The 23,128-nt window shown below is 35.1% G+C and overlaps 3 protein-coding genes across 5 annotated transcripts; 2 read left to right on the top strand and 1 right to left on the bottom strand.

Annotated features, from left to right (window-relative positions):
* Positions 1 to 110: 110 nt before the first annotated feature.
* On the bottom strand, positions 111 to 14,015 carry LOC144840909 (retinoid-inducible serine carboxypeptidase-like). 2 transcript variants are annotated; one of them, XM_078696993.1, is made up of 15 exons: positions 13,878 to 14,015; positions 11,423 to 11,589; positions 10,815 to 10,904; positions 10,125 to 10,280; positions 9,708 to 9,863; positions 5,639 to 5,713; positions 5,373 to 5,445; positions 3,744 to 3,781; positions 3,438 to 3,566; positions 3,190 to 3,286; positions 2,947 to 3,057; positions 2,341 to 2,403; positions 1,867 to 1,944; positions 1,453 to 1,610; positions 111 to 766 (listed from the first exon to the last, which is right to left on the bottom strand). In XM_078696993.1, the coding sequence occupies exons 1-15, from the start codon at positions 13,957 to 13,959 to the stop codon at positions 704 to 706; spliced, it is 1,536 nt and encodes a 511-aa protein (XP_078553119.1). In that variant the 5' UTR covers positions 13,960 to 14,015; the 3' UTR covers positions 111 to 703. The 2 variants fall into 2 exon arrangements, with proteins under 2 accessions (XP_078553119.1, XP_078553120.1); XM_078696994.1 differs by lacking the exon at positions 10,125 to 10,280 and having other exon boundaries at positions 113 to 766.
* LOC144840912 (galactosylceramide sulfotransferase-like) lies at positions 8,056 to 9,377 on the top strand. The gene has a single exon (XM_078697000.1). The coding sequence runs from the start codon at positions 8,196 to 8,198 to the stop codon at positions 9,333 to 9,335; it is 1,140 nt and encodes a 379-aa protein (XP_078553126.1). The 5' UTR covers positions 8,056 to 8,195; the 3' UTR covers positions 9,336 to 9,377.
* Positions 14,016 to 16,958: 2,943 nt separating the features above from the next.
* Positions 16,959 to 22,252, top strand: LOC144840911 (uncharacterized). Of its 2 annotated transcripts, none has more exons than XM_078696999.1 (10): positions 16,959 to 17,058; positions 17,750 to 17,910; positions 18,279 to 18,435; positions 18,685 to 18,942; positions 19,086 to 19,161; positions 19,346 to 19,495; positions 19,777 to 19,854; positions 20,972 to 21,046; positions 21,242 to 21,487; positions 21,829 to 22,252. In XM_078696999.1, the coding sequence occupies exons 3-10, from the start codon at positions 18,322 to 18,324 to the stop codon at positions 21,870 to 21,872; spliced, it is 1,041 nt and encodes a 346-aa protein (XP_078553125.1). In that variant the 5' UTR covers positions 16,959 to 17,058; positions 17,750 to 17,910; positions 18,279 to 18,321; the 3' UTR covers positions 21,873 to 22,252. The 2 variants fall into 2 exon arrangements, with proteins under 2 accessions (XP_078553125.1, XP_078553124.1); XM_078696998.1 differs by having other exon boundaries at positions 18,238 to 18,435.
* Positions 22,253 to 23,128: the final 876 nt, after the last annotated feature.

Here is a 23,128-nt window from a genome sequence, read left to right as displayed (position 1 = left end):
ACAGACGGGCGGTTGAGCGGAAACCTGCTCATGATAGATACAGGCTCTACAAGCTACGCGGTTTACTGTTATCGCTCGTCTTTTTAAATTAGCCTTAAAATTGTTGGAAATGACTAGGCTAAATAAATGGAAATACAGTACAAGTAATTGCTTGTTTTGTGCTTTATTGAGTGCAGTGTATGTCTATATAACATTCTACCATTTAGAAGAGGTTCTTTGGTTTAAAATGGCCTTATATAAATGAGTAATCAGTCTCTAATTATTTGCTAAAATAGTACTGTACATTTTTTAATTGCACAATAGTTCCATACAATTAACAAAAACTGAGATTAAAATTGAAATATTGCTTTAAGCTTGGTTCCCGCAAGGACGTAAGCCGCACTGCAGCGAATTGACCAATCCAATTGATGGATTATTCGAACCATTCCTTGTGATTGGTCAATTCGCTTACGTTGCGGCTTGTTACGTTGCGGCTTGTTGCGTTGCGTTCTAGTGGGAACCAAGCTTTAGAGTAACAAACAGAAGAATTAAAATCTATAAAAATAACATATATTTATATCGTTATGCTGATACCAGTACAAGGTGGTTCGACTCTTGTGGCTTCTAAAATGTTGCAATGCTGTATGTTGCCTTGAGCTGAAGAAAACCAAAGAGGCTTTCCTGAATCCAACCACTGATTCTAATGATATTTGCACTCTTTTGTCTACTCGTCTTTCACTACCATCTTCAACATCTTCAGAGCCATATCTGGGGCATCAGCTGGAACCTATTGAAATAAAAAGGATTTAATTGGTCTTTAACTTTTCTTCATATATTGCAGATAAATAATAGTAATGTTCAATTTATTATTATTAAGTGCAAAATACAGGGCGCCTCTAAGTGCTGAACAGAAAATGTAAAGCACAAAATTGAATCATTTCCACTGTCAAGGGTGAAGAGAGTAGGGAGCCTTCGATTTGAGACGACTGATGACCTGATGTCAATCGGTCATCATCTGGAACTAGAAACTTTGTATCGAGGTGTGAGCAGCGAGGACACGTGTCCCAATATCTCCGCATGCGGACAATGAATGACGTAATTTCTACCCAGTTCGAGCCATGTGGTTGTAGCGCTTTAGAGAACATTTAATTTGGTTAAGTGCTATACATTATTAATGAATTAACATGACAGTTTGGTCATTATTTGTTCCTAATAGATGCTCAACCATACTCCAGCGTCCCATGAAAGCCCCATTATTGTTTGTAAGGGTCTGCAAATCAAGCATAACCTTAAGCTCTGTCTACACTATCAAACTAGTTTGAAAAAAGTGTGATGTTCCCAAATATGGGGTGTGCTATGCCCAATTATGGTATTATGACATCATCATATCCATATATGGGCACCTCACATAAAGTCTGATGTAGACAACTCTAGAACATTCTTAAACGGTACACACACATTAAAGATACCCACCATATGTCCTGCGTTCATGATCCAGTAAAAACTGAAATTCTTGAATGTTTTGACAAAAGCCTTTGTTTGAGTGCCAGTTGTGTACAATGGTGTCCACTTCAATGCATCAAAGCTAGACAGGCCAGGCCACGTAAGTTTTTCCACCCATAATTCAGTACCTAGGAATAGAGTAGCTTATTAGTAGGCCCTAGTATTATCTGAGACAATTGTTGTACAGGTATTGTACCACTTTCACATCGCCTAGTCGAACTCCAGAGCTTACACACACCAGGGCGCACACACATACAATAACAATATTATACTTGTGGCATGACTTTAATAAATTGAGTTCATCACTTTATTAACTCACAGTTTCACAAGAAAGATGAAGCAAACCATATATTTACATTTACAGTTTTATGTATCTATTGTTACCTGGAGTGTCGCATATAAGGTCCAATTGTCCATTGTACACCACAACTTTAACGGTAGAGTTGGTCAAAAGGTCATCAACTATATAATGTTAAAAATATTGTTTAAATAGTGCCATTAAATATAAGAAGTTTTTCAATAACTGTTTTATTTTAGGGGTGTGCCCTGTCTAAATTTGCCTAATGCCCCAGTATGCAATTTGTAAAATTGTATGTATCTTAGGTCAAGGGTTATATAATAAGGTGGGGTGAGCTGTTAGCTCATTGTACTAAGCTTCCGCATTAAGTGGTAGGTTGGCCAGTTCCTTTCCACGCTGCCTTATCCTCCACTCGTTTTACAGATCAGTGGACTGGGAGTTGTCGGGAAATGAACCGGAGTGTCTCTGTACAATAATCAAGTGTCCTAGCCACTCGGCTACCCAAATCCATACATAATAAAGAAACCTATAAAATATGAAATCAAGAACCTATACTGTACCTATGTCAATGACTGGTTTCATGAAGTCTCCCGCTTGCTTTGCAAACACTGCATTTGCCTGAGCTGTAAACAGTAACAATTTGAATTGAAAGTAATTAACATATGTATACCTTAAAGATGTATTGTCCCTTGAAACACAAAAAAGAAAAAAAAATATTCTAAATTTAAATTGGCCATATCAAAGTAATATTAAAGTTATTCACTTTAAGTCGAAAATTCGAGCCAAAAACAACAAGTTTACGTAATTAACAGGTAAATTAATTTGATTACATTTCGTCTGGAAAATCGTCACGATATGTTTTGATCGTAAACTTTGACTGGAAGTTAAAGTTATTTTTTGAACAAAAAAACGTCTGTGTTTCAGTTAAATTTTTTTTTTTTCGACTAATTTTTGGTGAAAGTTAATAACTATTATGATACTTCAAAATGACCCACTTTTTTTCGAAATATTTTATTTTTTATTTTTTTGGAATTAGTCAAAGGGACAATACATCTTTAATTTTAATTTCTTAGTTATTAATTAAATATTAATAGGCCTACTATAAAAGTTACCTTGCATTTTTATCATATACTCAACACAGAATATCAATAAATTGTATAACATACCACCCCATGTGACATTGTCAGGAATGCCTAGCTTCTTTTTGATTGGTCCATTCATGAGTTCTGTTAATGGGTCACTTTCAAACCGTGACACGTGTCTCAAATACAAATGTTCTGTAATTGGAAAGGAAAATATTTTCGAAATGTTTTTATTTATTATCAGTGACTTTGTGTTTTAACAAACTACAAGCAGTTCAACTCTAAATGATGAACACTTTAAAATGTCAAGTTATTTGTTGCACTTACTCAATTCTGGTGGTAAATGAGAAGCCTTCTTCATTGACAATAGATTATTAGTGTTGTCATGTAAAAGAATGTTGTAGAAATCTACATTATCTGTGTTCTATAAAAATAATCATTCATAATTGTATATTTGATAAAGGTCATCTTCATAGTAAAACTGAATTGTGATCAATTTGTACATAGTAATTTCCAACAATGATTTTAAAAAGGGGTTTCGGCTGAACCATAAAAACCCTAAAAAAATATGATACCTCAGCAATGACTGTTTCTGTTGCACCCCACAGCTGGGTTGCCTTCTCATAGTCGCCATCATTGTAAGCATTTTCTGTGGCATTGGCAGATTTTGTAACCAAGGCTAGTCCTCTCTTGTCCAGAAGTGACTAAAATAGAAAAGAAAAACAAAGTAAGTTAAATTGACAATAATTAAAACTTATATATTTATGTGCTATTCAGTTTGTTTGTTTCACAACTACATACCTCCCCTTTTATTGTATTGAGAAATAAATTAATTTGTTAATAAAATTGAGTCCGAAAATATGTTATTTATCAATACTTACAGTTTGATACAAGTAAGGTCCCCATGTGTTTACATAATCTGTTTAAAAAAAATGAAGAAAAACACTTTAATATCATTAAATTAAAATAAATATAAAAATAAATATAAAATTAATATAATAAAGAATAATGTATTAAATCAAACCAGAAATTGTTCCAAATATTATGGAAATAATTTTTAATAAATAAAATAATTGAAATATAATTAAATAAATCTTTGCAAATTATTTTTCTCAATGATGGAATAAAACTATTTATCCAAACACAAATAGTTACATTGCAGTAGGAGCTGTTGACAACTACATAATACACTAGTACTTAATTTAACACACTATTGTTCCTTTATTCCAGGTGGTCTAATTTACATGTTACTCAACAGCTCTGGGTTTCTTTTGTTCTCCTCAGTAGAAGGCAAGCAGTCATGTAGGTAAGACCATGTTGTTTACCTCTGCCAAGGAGGTATATGTAATCGATCGTGTGTGTTTGTTTGTTAGCAGGATTACTCAAAAAGTAATTACAAGATCTTTACCAAAATGAATATAAAGATAGATATGTGGTCAAGGACCATTCCATTAAATTTTGGGACCATGGTCCCAATTCTGGAACATTTTTAATTTACTTTTGAGACCTGCTAGTGTTAAAAGATAGGACAGAATTATTCAAAAGCCGGCGAGCAGTCTTAAAGTAACAAGTAAACTGAATTTTCTCGTGAACTACTTGTCCAAAAGACTTCATTTTTGTAAAAGAGGCAAAAGTTATAATTTGTGATTTGTAATTTTAAAACATAATTTGATTTAATGTGCACATTTTTTGATGCGAGTAGTTAAAAAATTTAACCTATTTCTTTTCAAATTCACTCGTTTGATTTTCGCATTGCTGTTCTATTATTAGTCAACTGAAGCTATTGTTAATTGAAAGGCTTGTTACATAACCATTACACCAAACTCGCATACACATGCTTATAGTGAAATTAGCCTAAATCACAAACAGCATTAAGACACACACAAATATATATATATATATTTTTCCGGAGAAATCTTATGGTGGAGAATTTTACAATAGGCGAAGGTATTCACTCTCGGAGTGGCTTTCTAGTTTTACCAGTACTTTTACAACCTTATTCTAGGCATACATGCTGTACAGACTCTGTGACTTATAATTACTGTACTGTACCTGTAGGCACTATTAACTTTAATATACGTTATATAGATTGATTTATTTGATCTACTCAGCAGAAGAACGCAGTAATGGAGAAAGGACCATTTACTGAACAAATGCAGTGTATTACCTTTATTCTAGGCATACATGTTGTACAATGTTCTATCAGTGATTATTATTATTTAACTATGGAATATTCACTTTGCTTACATATTTGGAATTATAATACCAATTAAGTATTGTACTTTTAATTTGTAAATGATAAAATGATGGGTGCCCCAGTGAGAGCTTTAGGTGAGGAGATATTAGACACCTACCATAGTTAGGTTGGTTTTTAGTCAATGAAAGGAATCTGAATTGTTCTAACATTCCTATCAAAACCAAAGATGATTGGATGTATAGAGAAGTCTCCCATCAACAATTTTTTATTTTGGAGGTCATCCCTTGGCAGAGGTATGTTTAGTGATAGTTACCTATTGGTGATATCCATGAGTCTCCTAAAGCTAAGCCTCTGAAGTCAACAGAAAGTCTTCCTTCTTTCATTTCCTACCAAAAAAGTTACTGTATATCAAATATTCATTTTCTTGACTTTCCTTCTCTGTATAGTTGGTGTCCAAAGGGATCCCCATGACCCTGCACCAACTGGCTACGCCCCTGTAAAGATGGATTGGAATGGCCTAAGCCTAAGCCTCTATAAAATAAGACATTCTTGCAATCCACTCTTAGTTTGTCTAAATACCTTTAAAATGGCCTGACTGAACGCAGCTGTCATTTTGCCTCCGTAAGATTCACAGAAAATATACAATGGAATAGTCTGAAAGAATGAAACAGGTTAATAAAGATTTCTTCAATACAGTGTAGAAGGCTTCTGCCATCAAAGACCAAAGGTGATGCCATATTGGATGTTTAAAGGGGCTTCCATCAATGATGATGTCATATTGGATGTTTAAAGGGGCCTTCCATCAAAGATGATGTCATATTGGATGTTGAAGGGGCCTTCCATCAAAGATGATGCGATGTTGGATGTTTAAAGGAGCCTTCCATCAAAGATGATGCCATATTGGGTGTTTAAAGGGGCCTTTCATCAATGATGATGCCATATTGGATGTTTAAAGGGGCCTTCCATCAATGATGATGCGATATTGGATGTTTAAAGGAGCCTTCCATCAAAGATGATGCCATATTGGGTGTTTAAAGGGGCCTTTCATCAATGATGATGTCATATTTGATGTTTAAAGGTGCCTTCCATCAATGATGATGCCATATTGGATGTTTAAAGGGGCCTTCCATCAATGATGATGCGATATTGGATGTTTTAAAGGGCCTTCCATCAAAGATGATGCCATATTGGATGTTTTAAAGGGCCTTCCATCAAAGATAATGCCATATTGGATGTTTAAGGGGCCTTCCATCAATGATGATGCCATATTGGATGTTGAAGGGGGCCTTCCGTCAAAGATGATGCCATATTGGGTGTTTAAAGGGGCCTTTCATCAATGATGATGCCATATTGGATGTTTAAAGGGGCCTTCCATCAATGATGATGCGATATTGGATGTTTTAAAGGGCCTTCCATCAAAGATGATGCCATATTGGATGTTTAAGGGGCCTTCCATCAATGATGATGCCATATTGGATGTTGAAGGGGGCCTTCCGTCAAAGATGGTGTGATATTAGATGTTTAAAGGGCCTTCCATCGATGGAAGGCCCCTGATGTCATATTTGGTGTTTAAGGGGCCTTCCATCAAAGATGATGTCATATTGGATGTTTAAAGGGTTATGATATATAACAGTTAATATTGAATAATAAATATAAAAACCTATAATGGATCTGTTAACTGTAAGTACTTTTCAGTTTATGTAACTGTAATAATAATTTAAATAGCTTTTCGGCAGGGAGCTAAGTTAATTGGTCGGATGTTTTGCTGTACTCTAATGTAATTGTACTAGATACTCTGACCAATTAACTTTATAATACTGTAATCCACATTGTCTTTTTTGTCTTTCTCTCTGTCAATTGTCAATGGGATACACTGGTGTGTAAATGACCTTCACCATTTGAGACAATCTATAATGACACAAAGGTGCCTATTCAAAAAAACTATTTGATATATTGATCTATTATTATAACTTTCACCATGCTGTAATACCAGATCATTGGGTTTAGCATTAACTAAATTCAGATTGTCACAGTTTAGTGAACATGTCAGGAATGGTTAAACATACATTTAATAATATGTTAGTGTTGGTGTCTGTGTCTCTCTCTCCCAGGAATTTTACCTACAACTTGAGAACACAGTGCATAAGGTGTTATTACAGTAAATGTCAGTACGTTGAGTATAGCTACCTCCAATTTTAATTCTGAATAATGGCAATAATAAAATTTGACAAAGGTAAGCAAATTTTTGTAAAACGGTTTACAAATTTAGATTTAACAATGATTATTCTTCTTGGGCATGGAGAAATTAGTTGAATAATTTAAAAGTTGAGTATTTAAAGCCATCTACAGTATTTTAGCATCTTATCTTAACATTCGTTGTTACAGTATTTTCAAGAAATAAATTACTTATACTTCACAAAATATGATTTGCTATAATTTTATTGTAAAAGTATACTGCAAGGCCTAACAGAGTATAGGACTAACTAGACTGACCCGTTAACCTCAATTTGATAGTGTGTTTCATTTGCACATGCCATGAAAGTACAAAATCCTGCACCAAGAGAACCATATATTTTTCCCGGCCTAACTAAGAAAAACTTGCTCTTTTATGATTATTTATGTTTAGGCTTGAACACCAGGTGCATATTGGTTCTCTTAAGTATTGGAATACTGTATTTATTATATTTGTATGTATGTTTCAGTAGACAAAGGTGAGTATATTTTTAATTTTTTTTGATATTAGGAAATGTTAGGTTGAGAACTATAAAGAATGAATAGAAATGGACTACACTGTAGAATTGTCCAACCCCTACATTCAGTTATTTGCTCCAATACTTTACATAACAATGTTGGTATACAGAATACAGTAGTACATCTTAACAATACTATGCATAGCTTACTGTGCACCTAGATTGTTTATTGTCTCTCGCTGGACTCACAATTTGGAATAATCTGCTTAACAACCAAATACTCAACACTACCCTATACAAGTAAGTTACAATCTGTTTAAAAATAACAGACCCTTTATTTGATGTAAAGGACCAATGACTATGATGGCATTCGTGCTATTTACAAGTTTTAATGTTTTCCAATTGTAATGTTTTACAGGATTGCTATAAAACATTTTCTACCAATAATGCGACACAATAATACTACGGTGAAATCTGCAGTTTCTCATCCGTTACATTTGAACAATCAGGAAATGTGTAAACCGCATAATATGTTTGTATTTTTGAAAACTCACAAGACGGGAAGTTCAACACTAACAACAACACTACAGAGATACGGGTACATTAGAAACCTAACGATTGCAATACCTAAACGTGATTCGCATGTAATAAGCTCCGGTAAATTTAAACCGTCGCAGGTATATCCTGGTAAATATGACATGCTAGTCAATCATGTTCGTTTTGATAAGAAGAAAATGCAAAAAGTCATGAAACATGGAACAAAATACTTCACAATAATCAGAGATCCCCGCACCCAAATTGAGTCCTTTTTTGGTTATTTTACGTTATTTGAACCTCTTCACCTTTCACCAATATCTGGCTTTGAAAACTTTATTTCTAAACCCCGCTACTTTTTAAACAAATATCGCCATTTTAGGATGAGAAATTACCTAAAAAACCCAAACCTGTTTGATCTTGGGTTTGCTCCTAAAAAAATGGAAAAGCAAGATCTGGTAGATGCTGCTATTAAGAAGATTTCTAAAGAACTTGATCTTGTTTTAATATATGAATATTATAATGAATCTTTGCTACTATTAAGAAAACTTTTGTGTTTTAGTTTTGAAGATATTCTGTATGTTCCAAAAGGGATGCGAAGTGATAAACGACGCTATACCATTTCTGATAACTTACGTGAATCAATTAACAAATGGAGTTGGGCCGATGCTAAGCTTTATAAAGAATTTAACGAAACTTTTTGGAGAAAAATAGAGGAATATGGACCAACGTTTGAGACCGATTTAAAATATTTTGAATTTTTACTTGAAGAAAAGTTAAAGAACTGTACATTCACAGGTAAAAGAACAGATGATAACAGAACAGTTTATCTTGTTTTTAATGACAATACAAACGACACAAGCTGTGAATTAATGAAGTATTCTGATGCAGAAATGACTAGTTTAATACGAATAAAACAATATAAAACTACAAGGTACACAAAGAATCGACTGTGTATCATCCTACTACCACCACTGCTGCTACTACTATTACTGTGTTGCAAATACGCACCAAGTAAAAATAAAATACTAATAGCACACAATTCAACATAATCATTGGGTGAATGTTAACTACATCTTAATTCCAGTACAAACAAGTGCATCAAAATTGTCAACTGAATAGGGGTGTCCCCTTAATATGGATGACAACTGAAAAGGGGTGTCCCCTTAACATGGATGACAACTGAAAAGAGGTATCCCCTTACTATGGATGACAACTGAAAAGGGATGTCCCCTGAATAGAGGTGTTCCAAAGGAGGGGTTCTGCTGTATCTATATTTACAAAATAATTACAAAAGTTAAAAATGTACAAACAATGAATGTTTTTTTTTTTAATAAAGAATGAACAAAATGAGATAAATAAATGAGGATGATTTTAATTTCATTTGTTAGATACAAATTTGATTGTATGAATAAGCTTCTCACCTTAAACTCGGAATGTTTTACATAAAACTGTTTTAGCAGGGTAACAAGGTCTACAGCAATTTCATCAACATTTGTAGTGTAGGCATTATCATTTGTTACGTAGCTATAACCAGTTCCAACCGGATTGTCAATGAATAAAATATTTGCAGCTTGTACCTAAAAATGATGGAATGAAGATGTAATGTGGTGTGAAATGCATCTGCAATGAATGCTTGTTTGACTAATAGCCTCGGAAGAATACCATGAACCATAGTACAAAATACAGGACTAGGGCTAGGCTCAGGGACATCACAATTGATTAACTGGCCGAGGGACGGAGACTACTTCTTACAAGTCGAAAACGCCGGTATTTTTTCGTTGGTGTAGTCAAACAAGCATTCCACAGAAAATAATCATGAACTCTTTTAAACTGATTACCTTAAAGTCGCAATAATAATAAAAGAAATTTTTCAACACTTGTATAAGATCTGTTGCAATCTCAGTTACGTTAGTTGTGTAGGCTGACTCATCTGTTACGTAGCTATAACCTGTTCCAACCGGATTATCAATAAATAATAGGTTGGCTGCAGACAACTATTAAATATTAATAATTTAAGTTAAGAATCATCACTGAGTGATTAAACAAATGTCCCATACAATTTTAATATCTGTATTTTAATATTAAATCATATTTAAACCTAACACTTGATTAATATCGGACATTGTTATGTTCTTTTGGTACAACATTGTATTGAATGCATACCTTCATCACTTGGACATTGCTATGTCCTTGGTGGAACACTATATCATTAAATGTATACTTTCACAAGCTGTTGGACATTTCTATGTCCTTCGTCCAGTGTTGTTCAGGATTTAATTTGATTTTACCTAGATAGATTATTATTCATAACTTTATGTAAATAAATAATATTTTTAACATAAATTTATACTAACTGAAACATGTAGCCAAGATTTTTATTGGGTTTCTTTTCTGCCACAAAAGGACAAGATGTCGGCTAGTTAGGCCTAGCTCTTGTCCTTTTACCATCACTTCCGTTCCTGGTTTCTAGATTGAAAGGGAACATAAACAGGGTTTGTTCAGACCAGCAACTTATCTATCTATCTTACCCATGTGGAATTTCTTGGGTTAAGATTCACATCCAATGGTCCTATCTCTTCAAAGTTTCCAAATCCTGTAGATGATCCACCAGGTCCTCCCTAGAGCAGCAAAGAAGTGGAAATCAGAATTAATTTCAGTATCATACAGTCTGCTCGATATATAAGCAACATAGATAAATAAATAAAAGTGTTATTTTCCCCCCGGCTTCAAGGAGAAAAAAAATATCTTTTCAATCATCATTTTAATATAAATTTAATTGAAACATGTTTTCAAGATTTTTATTGGTTTATTTATATTAAAATGAAGAGACATTTTTTTTCCCTTCATGAAGCTGTCTGTAGTGTGCAATATAATGTTCATAATTTAACTTGAGTCATTTAGTTATTTATCTACTGTATATGTTATAATTATGAGTTTGTCATTTTGTTTGATATCATGATATTTTACAGTGTTCATGTGCTTGGACATGACATGCTTAAACAGTATTCTCAGTATTCTCAACCTGAAGAAAAAAAGTTTAAAATTATAAAAAGAATATTTCACTTTATATTTAAAGTTGGAATATGCATGAACGGTTACAAAGGCAATATATTGATAAACTCTTAGCAGTATGTACCTGTAGCCATATTACCAATGGTGCTGATGAATAGTAGGGCTTGATAGTAGAGAAATACAGCCACCAAAACATGTACGCATCTGGACGTACGTTTACGTATCCCCAGTCTTGATCTGGTTCAGTCAACTTTTTGTCACCATTGAACCTGCATTTACTTCGTTTTTTTCCTATAAAATAAAAATTAAATAAAACAGGTTTGGTTTGCTATGATAAACAAAGTCGATACTACACTCACTCGGTTTGGAAAAGGAGGTAGTCACCCGGGGTCACCTGGCCAGCGTTGCTGCCCAGTCCCCGAGACTGGGTTCAATGAATCGCTAACTGGTGATCCGAAACGTGGCACCCGGCCGTGGGCCTGGTGCAAATTGCAACTAAAAAGCTTCTGTTAACTGAACTAAAAATAACTGTAACTCTTCTGGGCCCCTTGGCGGAGCAAGACTATTCCGGGATCAGGTCCCGGCCATTCTTCCAGGTGAGGTCCAAGACCTCACTGGCCTCCATCCCCGTAACCTTCCCCAGGGCTTCGGCGGCGAAGCCGATGAAGTAGCGGGAGCCTACCCGGTGGCCCGTCGGACGAAAGTGAGGGGCGTCCGTCTCCAGTAGGACCCGGCGCTCTGACTGGTACATAAGGTATCTACATGCCTCCTGCAAAGCTGGGCACGCTCGCCCGACCCCCAAATTAAAACTGAAATAGGTCATTGGGAAGAATCTCAGGAACTCTTCCACAATGAATACAGAGGACGCAAAACTATGAAAAATCCGTTTTTGCCCACGGGGTACTCCCACCAGCCGAAGAAGGTCCAGCCCTCGGAGGTAGCATTCCTCCCCCGTCGGGTCCGTCGCCGCACCCCGCAAGTGCAGGGTCAGCACGTGGCGACGCTGGGGACAGAAACATTCCCGCAAGATCCGCTCCGGGAGCCGATCTTGTCGGGGCCAGTCGGTGATGGACCGGTTGTGGTCCAGACCCACCTCTCCCAGCGCCCTAACACTCAGGTTCTGGGCCAACTCCCGAAAAGTAGCAAATTCCCGCGCCAACACCATGCACGTGGGGTGCAGCCCAATTGAAACATGGATGTACAGGGTCTGCATCCCTTGCACGGCGTAGCTGATAGATTGGTGGCAGCCCTAGGGCCGAAAATAAACGGTCCGGATGAAAGTGTGCGTCAAAACATTACTCCATGGTCAAAAGCACACGGCGGAGGCGGGGTTTCCGGCACAGGGCCAAGACCCCGAGAGCCCTCCGTCGGCGCACGCCGCTTCCTCCCCCTTCTGTCAGCCGGCGTCTGGGAATGCACTGGGACCTTCTTAATTAATTATTGGCTATTACTATAACTATAGGACATGCTTTGTGACTAGCTACCGTATATTTCGGTGTATAAGTCGCACCTGTGTATAAGACGCACCCCCTAACTGAGAGTAAAATATCGGTATTTTTTATATCGTCGGTGTATAAGACGCACCTTATATTTCATCAAAACAATGTTTTTTTAAATTGTAATCAATATTATTGTAATAATATATTTTGTTATATCTGCAACGGCGTCCTTTATTTAGGTTTTTTCTTACCTAGGCTCGGCCGCGCCCAGCCTCAACAGCCGTAACATCGAGTGCATGACCGTGTGTGTAACACGTACGTACGTGTGGGCTAGCCTCGCTCGATCATTTCGAGAGGGCGCACGTTTTCACGGACAATCGTATCCGAGAAGTGTGTACGCTAGGTCCATGCTATAATCACCTGGAGAATATACTAGTCGAATACCGTACACCATGTGGCCGCCAAGAAGGGCTTGCGCTGGGGGTACGGCGATTGTGCGTATAACTACTGTATAAATAAATACTATTCCAATCGTACGTAAACGTTTACAAATGAAATTTGATCGCCATAATGAACAAATCTTTTCATCATATTTAGTATAACATCATGCTAAAATGCCTTGAAAACTAGGCAGAAGCAGGTTGCCGTTACGTTAGTTAGTTACTGTAGCTAGGCCTAGCCTACTCAGGCCTAGCAAACGAGGTGACGATAGCCTAGCTAGGCCTAGGCCTATATGTACAATCTGTGTGGTGAGGCATTTATGTTCGGTGTATAAGACGCACCCTTAATTTAGAGGTCAAATTTGCGTGTCAAAAGTGCGACTTATACACCGAAATATACGGTAGTTGATTAGGCCCGATGATGTAGGCTAGGCCTAGGCTAGCTAGGTGGTACAGTACTCTTCCTAGTAGTAATGTATTATGTAATGGCTAGCTACAGCAGTAGAGTGTAGTGTTTTATGTAGGGGCCTCCTTGGCCTAGCCCTGGGCCTAGCTAGGCTAGCGAGGCCCCTCTAGTATAGTAGTACTAACTAAGTAAGTAGACTAGGCCTAGAGAAGAGTAGAGGCTAGCCTAGAGTAGATTGGCCAACAGAATTGCAATAGGCCTAGGCCTGATACATCAATAACTTTACCAAATTACCTTCATCCAGCACCGCTTCTGTATAATAGGAAATGTTTATTATTGAGAGCAAAAAGATAAGTTTACTCAACTTTAAAAACATGTTGTGATTTGTTTTTAAAATGTTGTATTGACCGTGTCCATCATGTGACTAGCTGGTGACTAGGCTGGTGACTACTAGCAGAGCCATATAAGAGTTACGACATTGGATTATAGTCCGACACGTGATATGCAGATCAATTTGTGTCAAACTTGTCTCCGTTAATGTATGAAAAGTATAGGAGCAAGAAAATACTTTAAACTTTTTCTTATATTTAAGAAAATGTAATTGCACATTTTACGGTGAAATATCGATGTGCACAGCGTACAGAAGTACTTGCGGCAAAGAATATTGCGCGCGTGCGCTAGTACATTATAAAAGTTCGATTGATTGATTTTGGAACGAAACATCCCATATATAACTAGGGCCTACGTCCTATTAATAACAATTATGTAATATTTTCAATTCATAATGTATGCTTTAATGACTAAATAAAATAATAAAGTGTCGTGGATATATTTGTTGAGTTTATTATTATTGAATAGGGTATGAACAATATTAAAATAATAAAGGCAAATTATTACAAATTAAATGATGAACGAGTCTCTGAAAGTTTGTGTAAAACACACAGAGAGCCATATACTGGATAAAAAGAGGGGTGAATTTGTGTGTTTTTTGTATTGGTTCCTGCTTTGATGTATCGGATTATCCTGACTTGCATGTAGGCCCTAGCATTTATTCTTTTGTTATTATAGACACAATATATATATGTTACCAAATTAATACCATTAATAAAATTAATTTCTAAAATAAAAACGGAATATAAGCGTTATTTCATAGACAAAAAAATCTAAAAATAATGCATGAACTACAGGAAAACGCTATACAAAATAGACGCCCGCGCCCTCAGCGTGCGAATTCTTTGACACAAAAATGGCTTCTAATCTTCAATGTCGTAACTCTTTATATATATATGGCTCTGGTGACTAGCAGAGCCATATATAGAGAGAGTTACGCCATTGAATGGATTAGAAGCCGTGTTTGTGTCCAACTATTCCTATGTAGCGTATGGAGTTGAGCCTTTTGTTTTGAAAATGTATAACGTTCAAAAGGCTTTAATTATCGAATTTAATATCAAAACAATCAATTTGATTAAAGGTTTTTGTTAAAATAATAAAATAATTATAAAGTTACTGCGAACATGATTTAAAACAACAAAAATAGCAATTTCGGAACGGCTCTGGTTGTGCGCTCCATGCACGCTCTACGCGTGCGCGTTTAGTTTGTACAGCGATTCTCTATAGTAATGCACGTACTTGTCAATTGTATGACCCACTATACGACCCCCAGGAGAGGTGCGTCATTTGTCCGATGTGCGTCATACTTTTGAATACCATGACGCACCCGTGCGTCAAAAAGGTGACTTACCTTTAGGTGACCATGACGCACCCATTTTGACGCACTGTGACCATGTTGTTTATGATATGGTGGGTGGTAAAGTGACGGACATTGACACACCTTGTTCATTGATGTGACGTACCATCTAGGTTTTTTGACGCACCCCTGCGTCAGTAATTATTTGTAAATGACGCACCCATGACGCACCTCTCCCGGGGGTTGTATAGTGGGTCATACAATTGACAAGTGCATAATGCATTGTTTTTACATTTTGTTGTTTAAAATCATGTTCGCAGTAACTTTATGATTTCGTTATTATCTTTAAAGCCTTGTGAATGTTATACATTTTTTAAGCAAATGACTTGACTCCATACGCCACATAGGCATAGTTGGACACAAACATGGCCGGCGTGCACACCACGTGACTTTCTAAAATCCGTGAACGCAATGCCGTAACTCTCTCTCAATATATGGCTCTGGTGACTAGCAGAGCCATATATATAAAGAGTTACGACATTGAAAATTAGAAGCCATTTTTGTGTCAAAGAATTCGCACGCTGAGGGCGCGCGTGTCTCTTTTGTATAGCGTTTTCCTATAGTTCATGCATTATTTTTAGATTTTTTTGTCTATGAAATAACGCTTATATTCCGTTTTTATTTTAGTAATTAATTTTATTAATGGTATTAATTTGGTAACATATATATATTGTGTCTATAATAACAAAAGAATAAATGCTAGGGCCTACATGCAAGTCAGGATACATCAAAGCATGAACCAATACAAAAAACACACAAATTCACCCCTCTTTTTATACAGTATATGGCTCTCTGTGTGTTTTTGACACAAACTTTCAGAGACTCGTTCATCATTTCATTTGTAATAATTTGCCTTTATTATTTTAACATTGTTCATACCCTATTCAATATATTGAACAAATATCAACAAATATATCCACGACACTTTATTATTTTATTTAGTCATCAAAGCATGCATTATGAATTGAAAATATTACATAATTGTTATTAATAGGACGTAGTTATGAGATGTTTCGTTCCAAAATCAATCAATCGAACTTTATAATGTACTAGCGCACGCGCGCGCAATATTCTTTGCCGCAAGTACTTCTGTACGCTGTGCACATCGATATTTCACCGTAAAATGTGCAATTACATTTTTTTAAATATAAGAAAAAGTTTAAAGTATTTTCTTGCTCCTATACTTTACATGCATTAACGGAGACAAGTTTGACACAAATTGATCTGCATATCACGTGACTATAATCCAATGTCGTAACTCTTTATATATATGGCTCTGGTGACTAGTAGAGAATACCGCCCTCATTTTACACAATACGAACAATTTATTCTTGTGGGGTAGAAGCATGAATAATGAGATTTCTCATTTTCTATTTTAAAGAATTACCCCTTTTTCATATATTTAACTGATCCCAACCCTCTAAATAATCTCTTAAATTATTAAAACAAAGTATGCACGATGTCGATGGGTTTTGAAAAAGATTCAATTGAAACCTATTATACAAAGCTATCGTTGATTCAACGGGAATCCGATTCAACCACTTATCTTGGTCATGTTATATCATTGGATCTAGGTGACGAGTTCGATATAAAGCGGCAATACAGATCTTTGTGTATCAGAGCCAACACCTGGTCAGAAAATTTAGCATGTGTTCTGTCGATGTGAAATGAGTTTTATTTAGAACATATAGGCCTATGTGTATTGTGCTACATGCAACTATAATCAGGGTAACTTGGATCATGGAGGTATAAAATGGTATACCTCCATGCTTGGATCTCTCTCTCCAGATGCAATAATTAAGAATGTTGTTGCAAAGGCCTCGACATTGTAGTGCCAGCCGCATGGGAATGTAGAAATTCCTCTTTTGATGAATTATTTTTGAAAATCGATATATGGCCTGATGTGTAGACTCAATTGAAGTGAAAATGTTTTAGTCTCGACGATTATAGACAACGTCTTATATTATTATAAGTAAAAGATTCTCTCCAGGTGGAATGCCATCCGAGATGAGTAGGAGTAGTAAATAGTAGGCCTACAGTGTTTAAAAAAAATTAATTTATACGTAATTTTATTTTCTATGGACTACAGATTCCGAAATAAAAGATTGAATGAATGAATAAATGTGTATCATACACTGTTAAGCAGGTGGCTGATCTGATATTAATATTTTCTGGTAAGCCCTGGTGGGTATCCAATACAGTATATAGAGTAGGCCTACTAAGTGGTTTTTAGTAGGACCGATCTTTTGCTAGAAGATATTGCCGGAAGTTTGACAGTAATGAAATACTAACGCAGCTTATCAGACACACGTAACCCATTATGTAAATATGCTTTTATTTGATAGTGCTCAAGTGTAACATTTTATGATAATACGACCTAGGTCTATTGTGTTTTTTACTGTTATCTTTTAAAACCTAGTCTAACGTCATAGGCTACATTCCAATGGCTATAGTATAATGGTGTTAGTTGTTTAAAATCTAAAATGGAGTCGACACTACCTTTTTTGTGAATAATTACATTTCTGTTTGGATTTCAAAGAAAGTTGTATAGTACGATATCCTACACACAGTGTAAATGAGGTTAGTATATTAATATAGATATCGCGCAAAAACTGTCAGTTGTGACGCCCAGATTCATGTTGTCCATTGGGATTTTAAAATCGTTTAAAATTCTTGTGGATGTGGACCCATTTCTGCTAACAAGAAAAACATTAAATCCGTATTCTCTTGCTCAGCAGAAACAGGCAAATATAGAGGGATACTAAATAACATTTCTCTTTAAAAAGTAAGGTTTTCGACCACTCCTTCCTCTCCCAATCAATCATTCCTTTATTCCCACTAGCAAAAAATGACATGTTTTTAGGCCCTATAGGCTAATGTCAAATAAAGATATTCATCTTCATATAGGCTACGGTATACCTATATACTAATTGATGTGTGCTTAGTAGGTTGACTTAAACCAACTTCAACACAGAGGTGGTAAGAAGAAAGATGACTTTGCCTAAAATATGTATATGCCAATCGTGTGTAGTCTTGTTGGTATCTTTATCGCCAGTCTTTACAGCGCTACCTGGAACATGGTTTGGACAAAATCATGTCTTTATGGTTAGTTTATACAATTCGAATAGGGATTGAATGTAATTTGAACTAAAAAAAATAGTTTTAAAAAATCCCAAAATTATGAAGCATGGACTCTTGAAAATAATCATAATTATAAATACTTAATGGGAATACCTAATGGGAGGAGGTCTATTATAGAGCCAAATTGTTGATATGAAATCATTGCCGCCCCAATAACCTGAAATGAAATGCTAAATGGTGATACTTAATGATAGGCCTACATATGATTTTTAGTTTTCAGAGAAAATTCAAGCCTTCAAATCGACGTGTATATGCTACCAAGTAGAACCTGGAAGCTCCCACGAACACATGAAGTTTCAATTGACGCCCGATGGAGTAAAATATGATTTATGCCTTAAAGGGTATTATCTAGCGAATATCACGTCCAGATACATGTCTGTCTGTAAACCGTGCCCAGAGGAAACATACAGTCCCTATAATAACGCCTGTCCATATTGTCTGGTTTGTCGAACGTGCGCTGAAAATGAACAAGTAAGTAAAAGGAAAGTGGCACTTTACACACCGTAGTACTTATGTCCATGGGTGAAAGAGATTTTGATTTTCAACGTAATAGTCTTTTGTCTAGTCGAATTCCATGTCAACAGGTTTATAGTGATGTTTTATTTAATTTCCAGGAAGTGTCTACGTGTAAACGCACAGAAGATCGAACATGCATGTGTGCACTTGGTCAAGTATGTGACCCAGGGCTGGGTTAGTATTATCAACTTATACATTTACCTTTTTTAAGCCATATAAAACCATAATGTAAGCGTTACAGCATTATTTTGACGTAATACTTTTGCGATTAACGTCTCTTATTTTTTTAATTAAAATACGATTTTGTATTTAAACATGTATAGGGCCTAACCTAATATTTTAAAATATTGTTTTATAGCTTCTACCACTGTTGGTCAACAGAGTGCTACTACACCTACAATAACCACAAGTCATAACATAACTGCACCAGCTACAGTTAAGTTCAGTTCAACACTGCCTTCAGAAGACCAGTACAGTACATGTGATAAATGTGATACTTGTGACAATAGTTAGTTACCCTAACATACTTTGTGCGTGTATGCGCTTGATATTTTTTTATGCGCAAGCACGAAATAATTATGGTTCCATTTTTCTTAAATAACTGGAGATTATTACTACAACAGTCACATTCACACTTGCGTCAATTTTGTATAAACAATAGGCCTACATGATTTTCTACAACACGGCACCGTCTTGTGCGAATGTAGCTTAACTATGTATTGTAGTAAAATTGGAAGTTTTTTTAGTACATATTTTTTTTAATACATGTTTTTGGCTTTTTTTTTCTAGCAATTATTTGGATTTTGGTTGGTATAGTGTTCCTAATGTCATTAATTATAATAGCCATCTGTGTGGAACTAAAACCAAGTAAGGCAACCCCTTTGTAATTAGTTATCTCTAAATTTGTTTAATGTATATGTAGGCCTAATTGTTAATATGTCCTGGCGATCATTGGTATTTTCGTATGGGTTATGGATTTTTACGCAGCGAAGTGAAACATTTTGACTCTTTACAGAATTCGTTATTAATTAGCAACAATCTTAGAAAATTAATTTTCAGTTCATACATTTAGTTTTTCATATGTAAAAGCACTTGACCATGAGATGGAGTCGGTGGTCATAAATTGTAATTACAGGCCAACCAGTAGAAATTAGATCGCAATCATTTCTAACATGCCATTTTTAGTCGCGTGGACGCGACTCTATAGTTCACTATGCCGGTCGGTCTGTCGGTCTGTCGGTCTGTCGGTCCGGTATCACTATGCATAGCACGCGACTTAATGGCTGTTGGCCTTGTTCTATTAATAATGCTCAATTCGATTCAAAAAAGATGATTACAATCAAATTGAAACTTCCTTTGTGTAGGCTAATCATTCTAATTAAGTTGAGAATAAAAATTAAAGCCTATTTTATTGAAAGAAAAGTATCGATTTCTGGATTTAATTTACCAGCGACTTCATTCTGAAAAGCAAGATTTTCAATAATGCATAATATTTATTTTACTATAAATCTATTATATAAATAAAGGAAAGCAACAGCACAATCAAAATGATCAGTTTTCTTGTTAAGCCTAATTGTATTTAACTAGATGGTACGCTCATGCCCAAAGTAGCATATAATAATAACGATGTCTATATTTTTTGTAATTATTAATTAATACAAACGTTGAGAAGCAACTGTCAGTAATAAAGATAATTAATTGTATATGTGTTTATCTATCTAAAAGTACCCATACTCTATGGCCTACAGTAAAACATTTGCGCTTTAAAAGGCGACCAAAAATGGTTTATGTATTTATTGTCAACATTTGTTATACACTACTTATAACTTACTGTTGCAATACTGTATATATCTACTATTAAAATGTAACTAATGAAAGTTTTTTTAAAATAAATGCCGTAAACAAAATTCCAATAACTTCTACACTTAGTCCTATTGCAAACAATTAATAATGTTGTTACTAACTCATGTTCTTAATCCTAAAGAATGTTGTTGGAATCCAAGAGTGCCTTGTGAGGTCGGCACACCTCTCGAAACTATAAGGATGCTTCCACGGAATGGTAAGAACCTTGTTAAGCCGTGAAATGTACAAACAACCACATTAGTGCAAAAATGGCACCCGGCAAAACCAATCTGGAAAAAATCATAATGTGCAAACATCATATTATTGTCTACATTTGTAACTGTTATTAATTAACTTGTTAGGGTTACTTATTTTATTTTGTGTAATTTCTTTTTTCTCCTCGATATTTTAGATGTAGATCGTTTCATCGAACATTTAGTTCAATTGGTAGGACCTAGAGATCTAATGAAAATTGGTGTACAGTTAGGATTTTCACACGATAACATAGAGACTATGCAAAGTAATAGCAGAGACATCGAAGGAGCTTATCGGTCCATGTTCACTGTTACATATAACAATAACCCCACCAACTTTGACCAAACACTTATCGAAGCATTTAGGGAATGTCAACGGGTAGATCTTGCCGAAATGATAGAAGGTAACGTAATTAATATTAACGCACATTGCAATAATTTACTTATTATGAAAACTAAGATTGTATTATAAACAATGAATATGAATTGAATTAAAGTTTTAGAGTTTTATAGAACAGTTTTGCAATTCATGAAATTAGTTTCAACAAAAGTATCAAAACACACCACTATTCTAAAGTAAACTTGTAATCAATTATTCCGCTGCCTCCATCTTAAATCGAGTGTAAAAATTTGAATATTAGGCCTACAGTATTAAAACTGTGTAATAATACTAGACATGTTTCAATTGCAATCGATGGAACGATGGTACTCAATAATGTTTGACATAATATTGTTTTTTCAATAGAAACATTACAAAACGAAGCAGCTAATGCAGAACAAGAAGAGTAGACAAGAGAAAAAAAGAGACCGGGCTCACAATAATCTGATATGCAACTGGCAACTATCATGCTCATAATGGCGGTAGACGATAACCTGATTGTATCATGATTGTGCAATAATACACGTTTTGTGGTATCCTCACTTTCCTTTGCCAATTACCTTTAGGCCTATATACATATTTTGTTTTTATACAATTATTTCTAAATTCTTACTGTTGTTTTTATTTTATTTTAAGTATTCTAGCTATTTTATATACTATTTTGTTTAAATGTATTTATCTTCAGTTTGCATTCTGTAACGAGATTGATTTTACTAACTTTATTGTTAGCAAACAGACTATACGTCAAATGGCAATGTCATAATCAGTATAAATTAAATTGATTGATTATTAAAACTTAATGAACATGTTTAAATTATTTATGTTGCTCAAGTGTTGTTCAATAACCTTACCACGACCCTAAATCCCTGACAGGGCGTACTACAAAATGCAAGTATACTAATAATTATTAGCATACTATTTTTCCTGTCAACATTTGGCAAGAGTCTTTGCTGGATTGTCAGAATGCTTGATGACTTGTATCATCAAAGAATATAATATAACAAAATTAGCATCATAATTACAGATTTTTAATACAAGTTGGGTAGCAATGGATAGAATATTTTATGGGCTTTCATTTGATACCAGATAGTTTTTCCAAACACTTAAATTATTTAATATTATATAAATAAACATAAAAATTACGCTACCAAATATTCATTTTTTGTATAAAAATGATCAAAATATGCACATTTTCCATACAATTAGCTTCATAATTAAAAATGTTCAATACAAATTGGGTAGCAATGGGTAGCATATTGTGTATGCTTTCATTTGATACCATACAGTTTGTCCATTGGCATTTTAAAGAATAATTTAACCCGAATATGTGTTTTTTGGTCATTTTTGTGTCAAAGGTCAGTATAAGCATAAGGTCATTTTTTCCCTAAAAGTTGTGTTAGACCGAATATAAATATGTATATTCTGTATAAACAATTTCAAAGAGAGCGCAGTGCGCTTCTACGTGCCAAATTTTCTTCCAAATCTAAAAATGTTTTTGCTCAATTCATTATCTTCCGAAGTTTCATCTTCAAGTTTATTTTGATAACATCATCATAGCTTTTGTTATTACAAAGTGCGACTGGCAGTTATTACAAAGTGCGACAGCTCAATTGTTACAAAGTGCGACAGCAGTTATCACAAAGTGCGACAGGTTATTACAAAGTGT

This window comes from Antedon bifida, chromosome 4 (genome assembly GCF_963402885.1).
Source record: "Antedon bifida chromosome 4, ecAntBifi1.1, whole genome shotgun sequence".
NCBI classification, from domain to species: Eukaryota; Metazoa; Echinodermata; class Crinoidea; order Comatulida; family Antedonidae; genus Antedon; species Antedon bifida.
This window is presented reverse-complemented; position numbering and strand designations above follow the sequence as displayed.

Excerpts from the sequence above, each read along its gene's own strand:
- LOC144840911 (XM_078696999.1), top strand. The coding sequence starts at position 18,322 with ATGACTTTGCCTAAAATATGTATATGCCAATCGTGTGTAGTCTTGTTG. Across the intron at positions 18,436-18,684 it reads GACAAAATCATGTCTTTATG|TTTTCAGAGAAAATTCAAGC; the intron begins GTTAGTTTATAC and ends TATGATTTTTAG. Across the intron at positions 19,855-20,971 it reads CTGTGTGGAACTAAAACCAA|AATGTTGTTGGAATCCAAGA; the intron begins GTAAGGCAACCC and ends TTAATCCTAAAG.
- LOC144840909 (XM_078696993.1), bottom strand. The coding sequence starts at position 13,959 with ATGTTTTTAAAGTTGAGTAAACTTATCTTTTTGCTCTCAATAATAAAC. Across the intron at positions 3,567-3,743 it reads GACCTTACTTGTATCAAACT|TCACTTCTGGACAAGAGAGG; the intron begins GTAAGTATTGAT and ends TTTCTATTTTAG. Across the intron at positions 3,058-3,189 it reads TCATTTACCACCAGAATTGA|AACATTTGTATTTGAGACAC; the intron begins GTAAGTGCAACA and ends TTCCAATTACAG.
- LOC144840912 (XM_078697000.1), top strand. The coding sequence starts at position 8,196 with ATGCGACACAATAATACTACGGTGAAATCTGCAGTTTCTCATCCGTTA.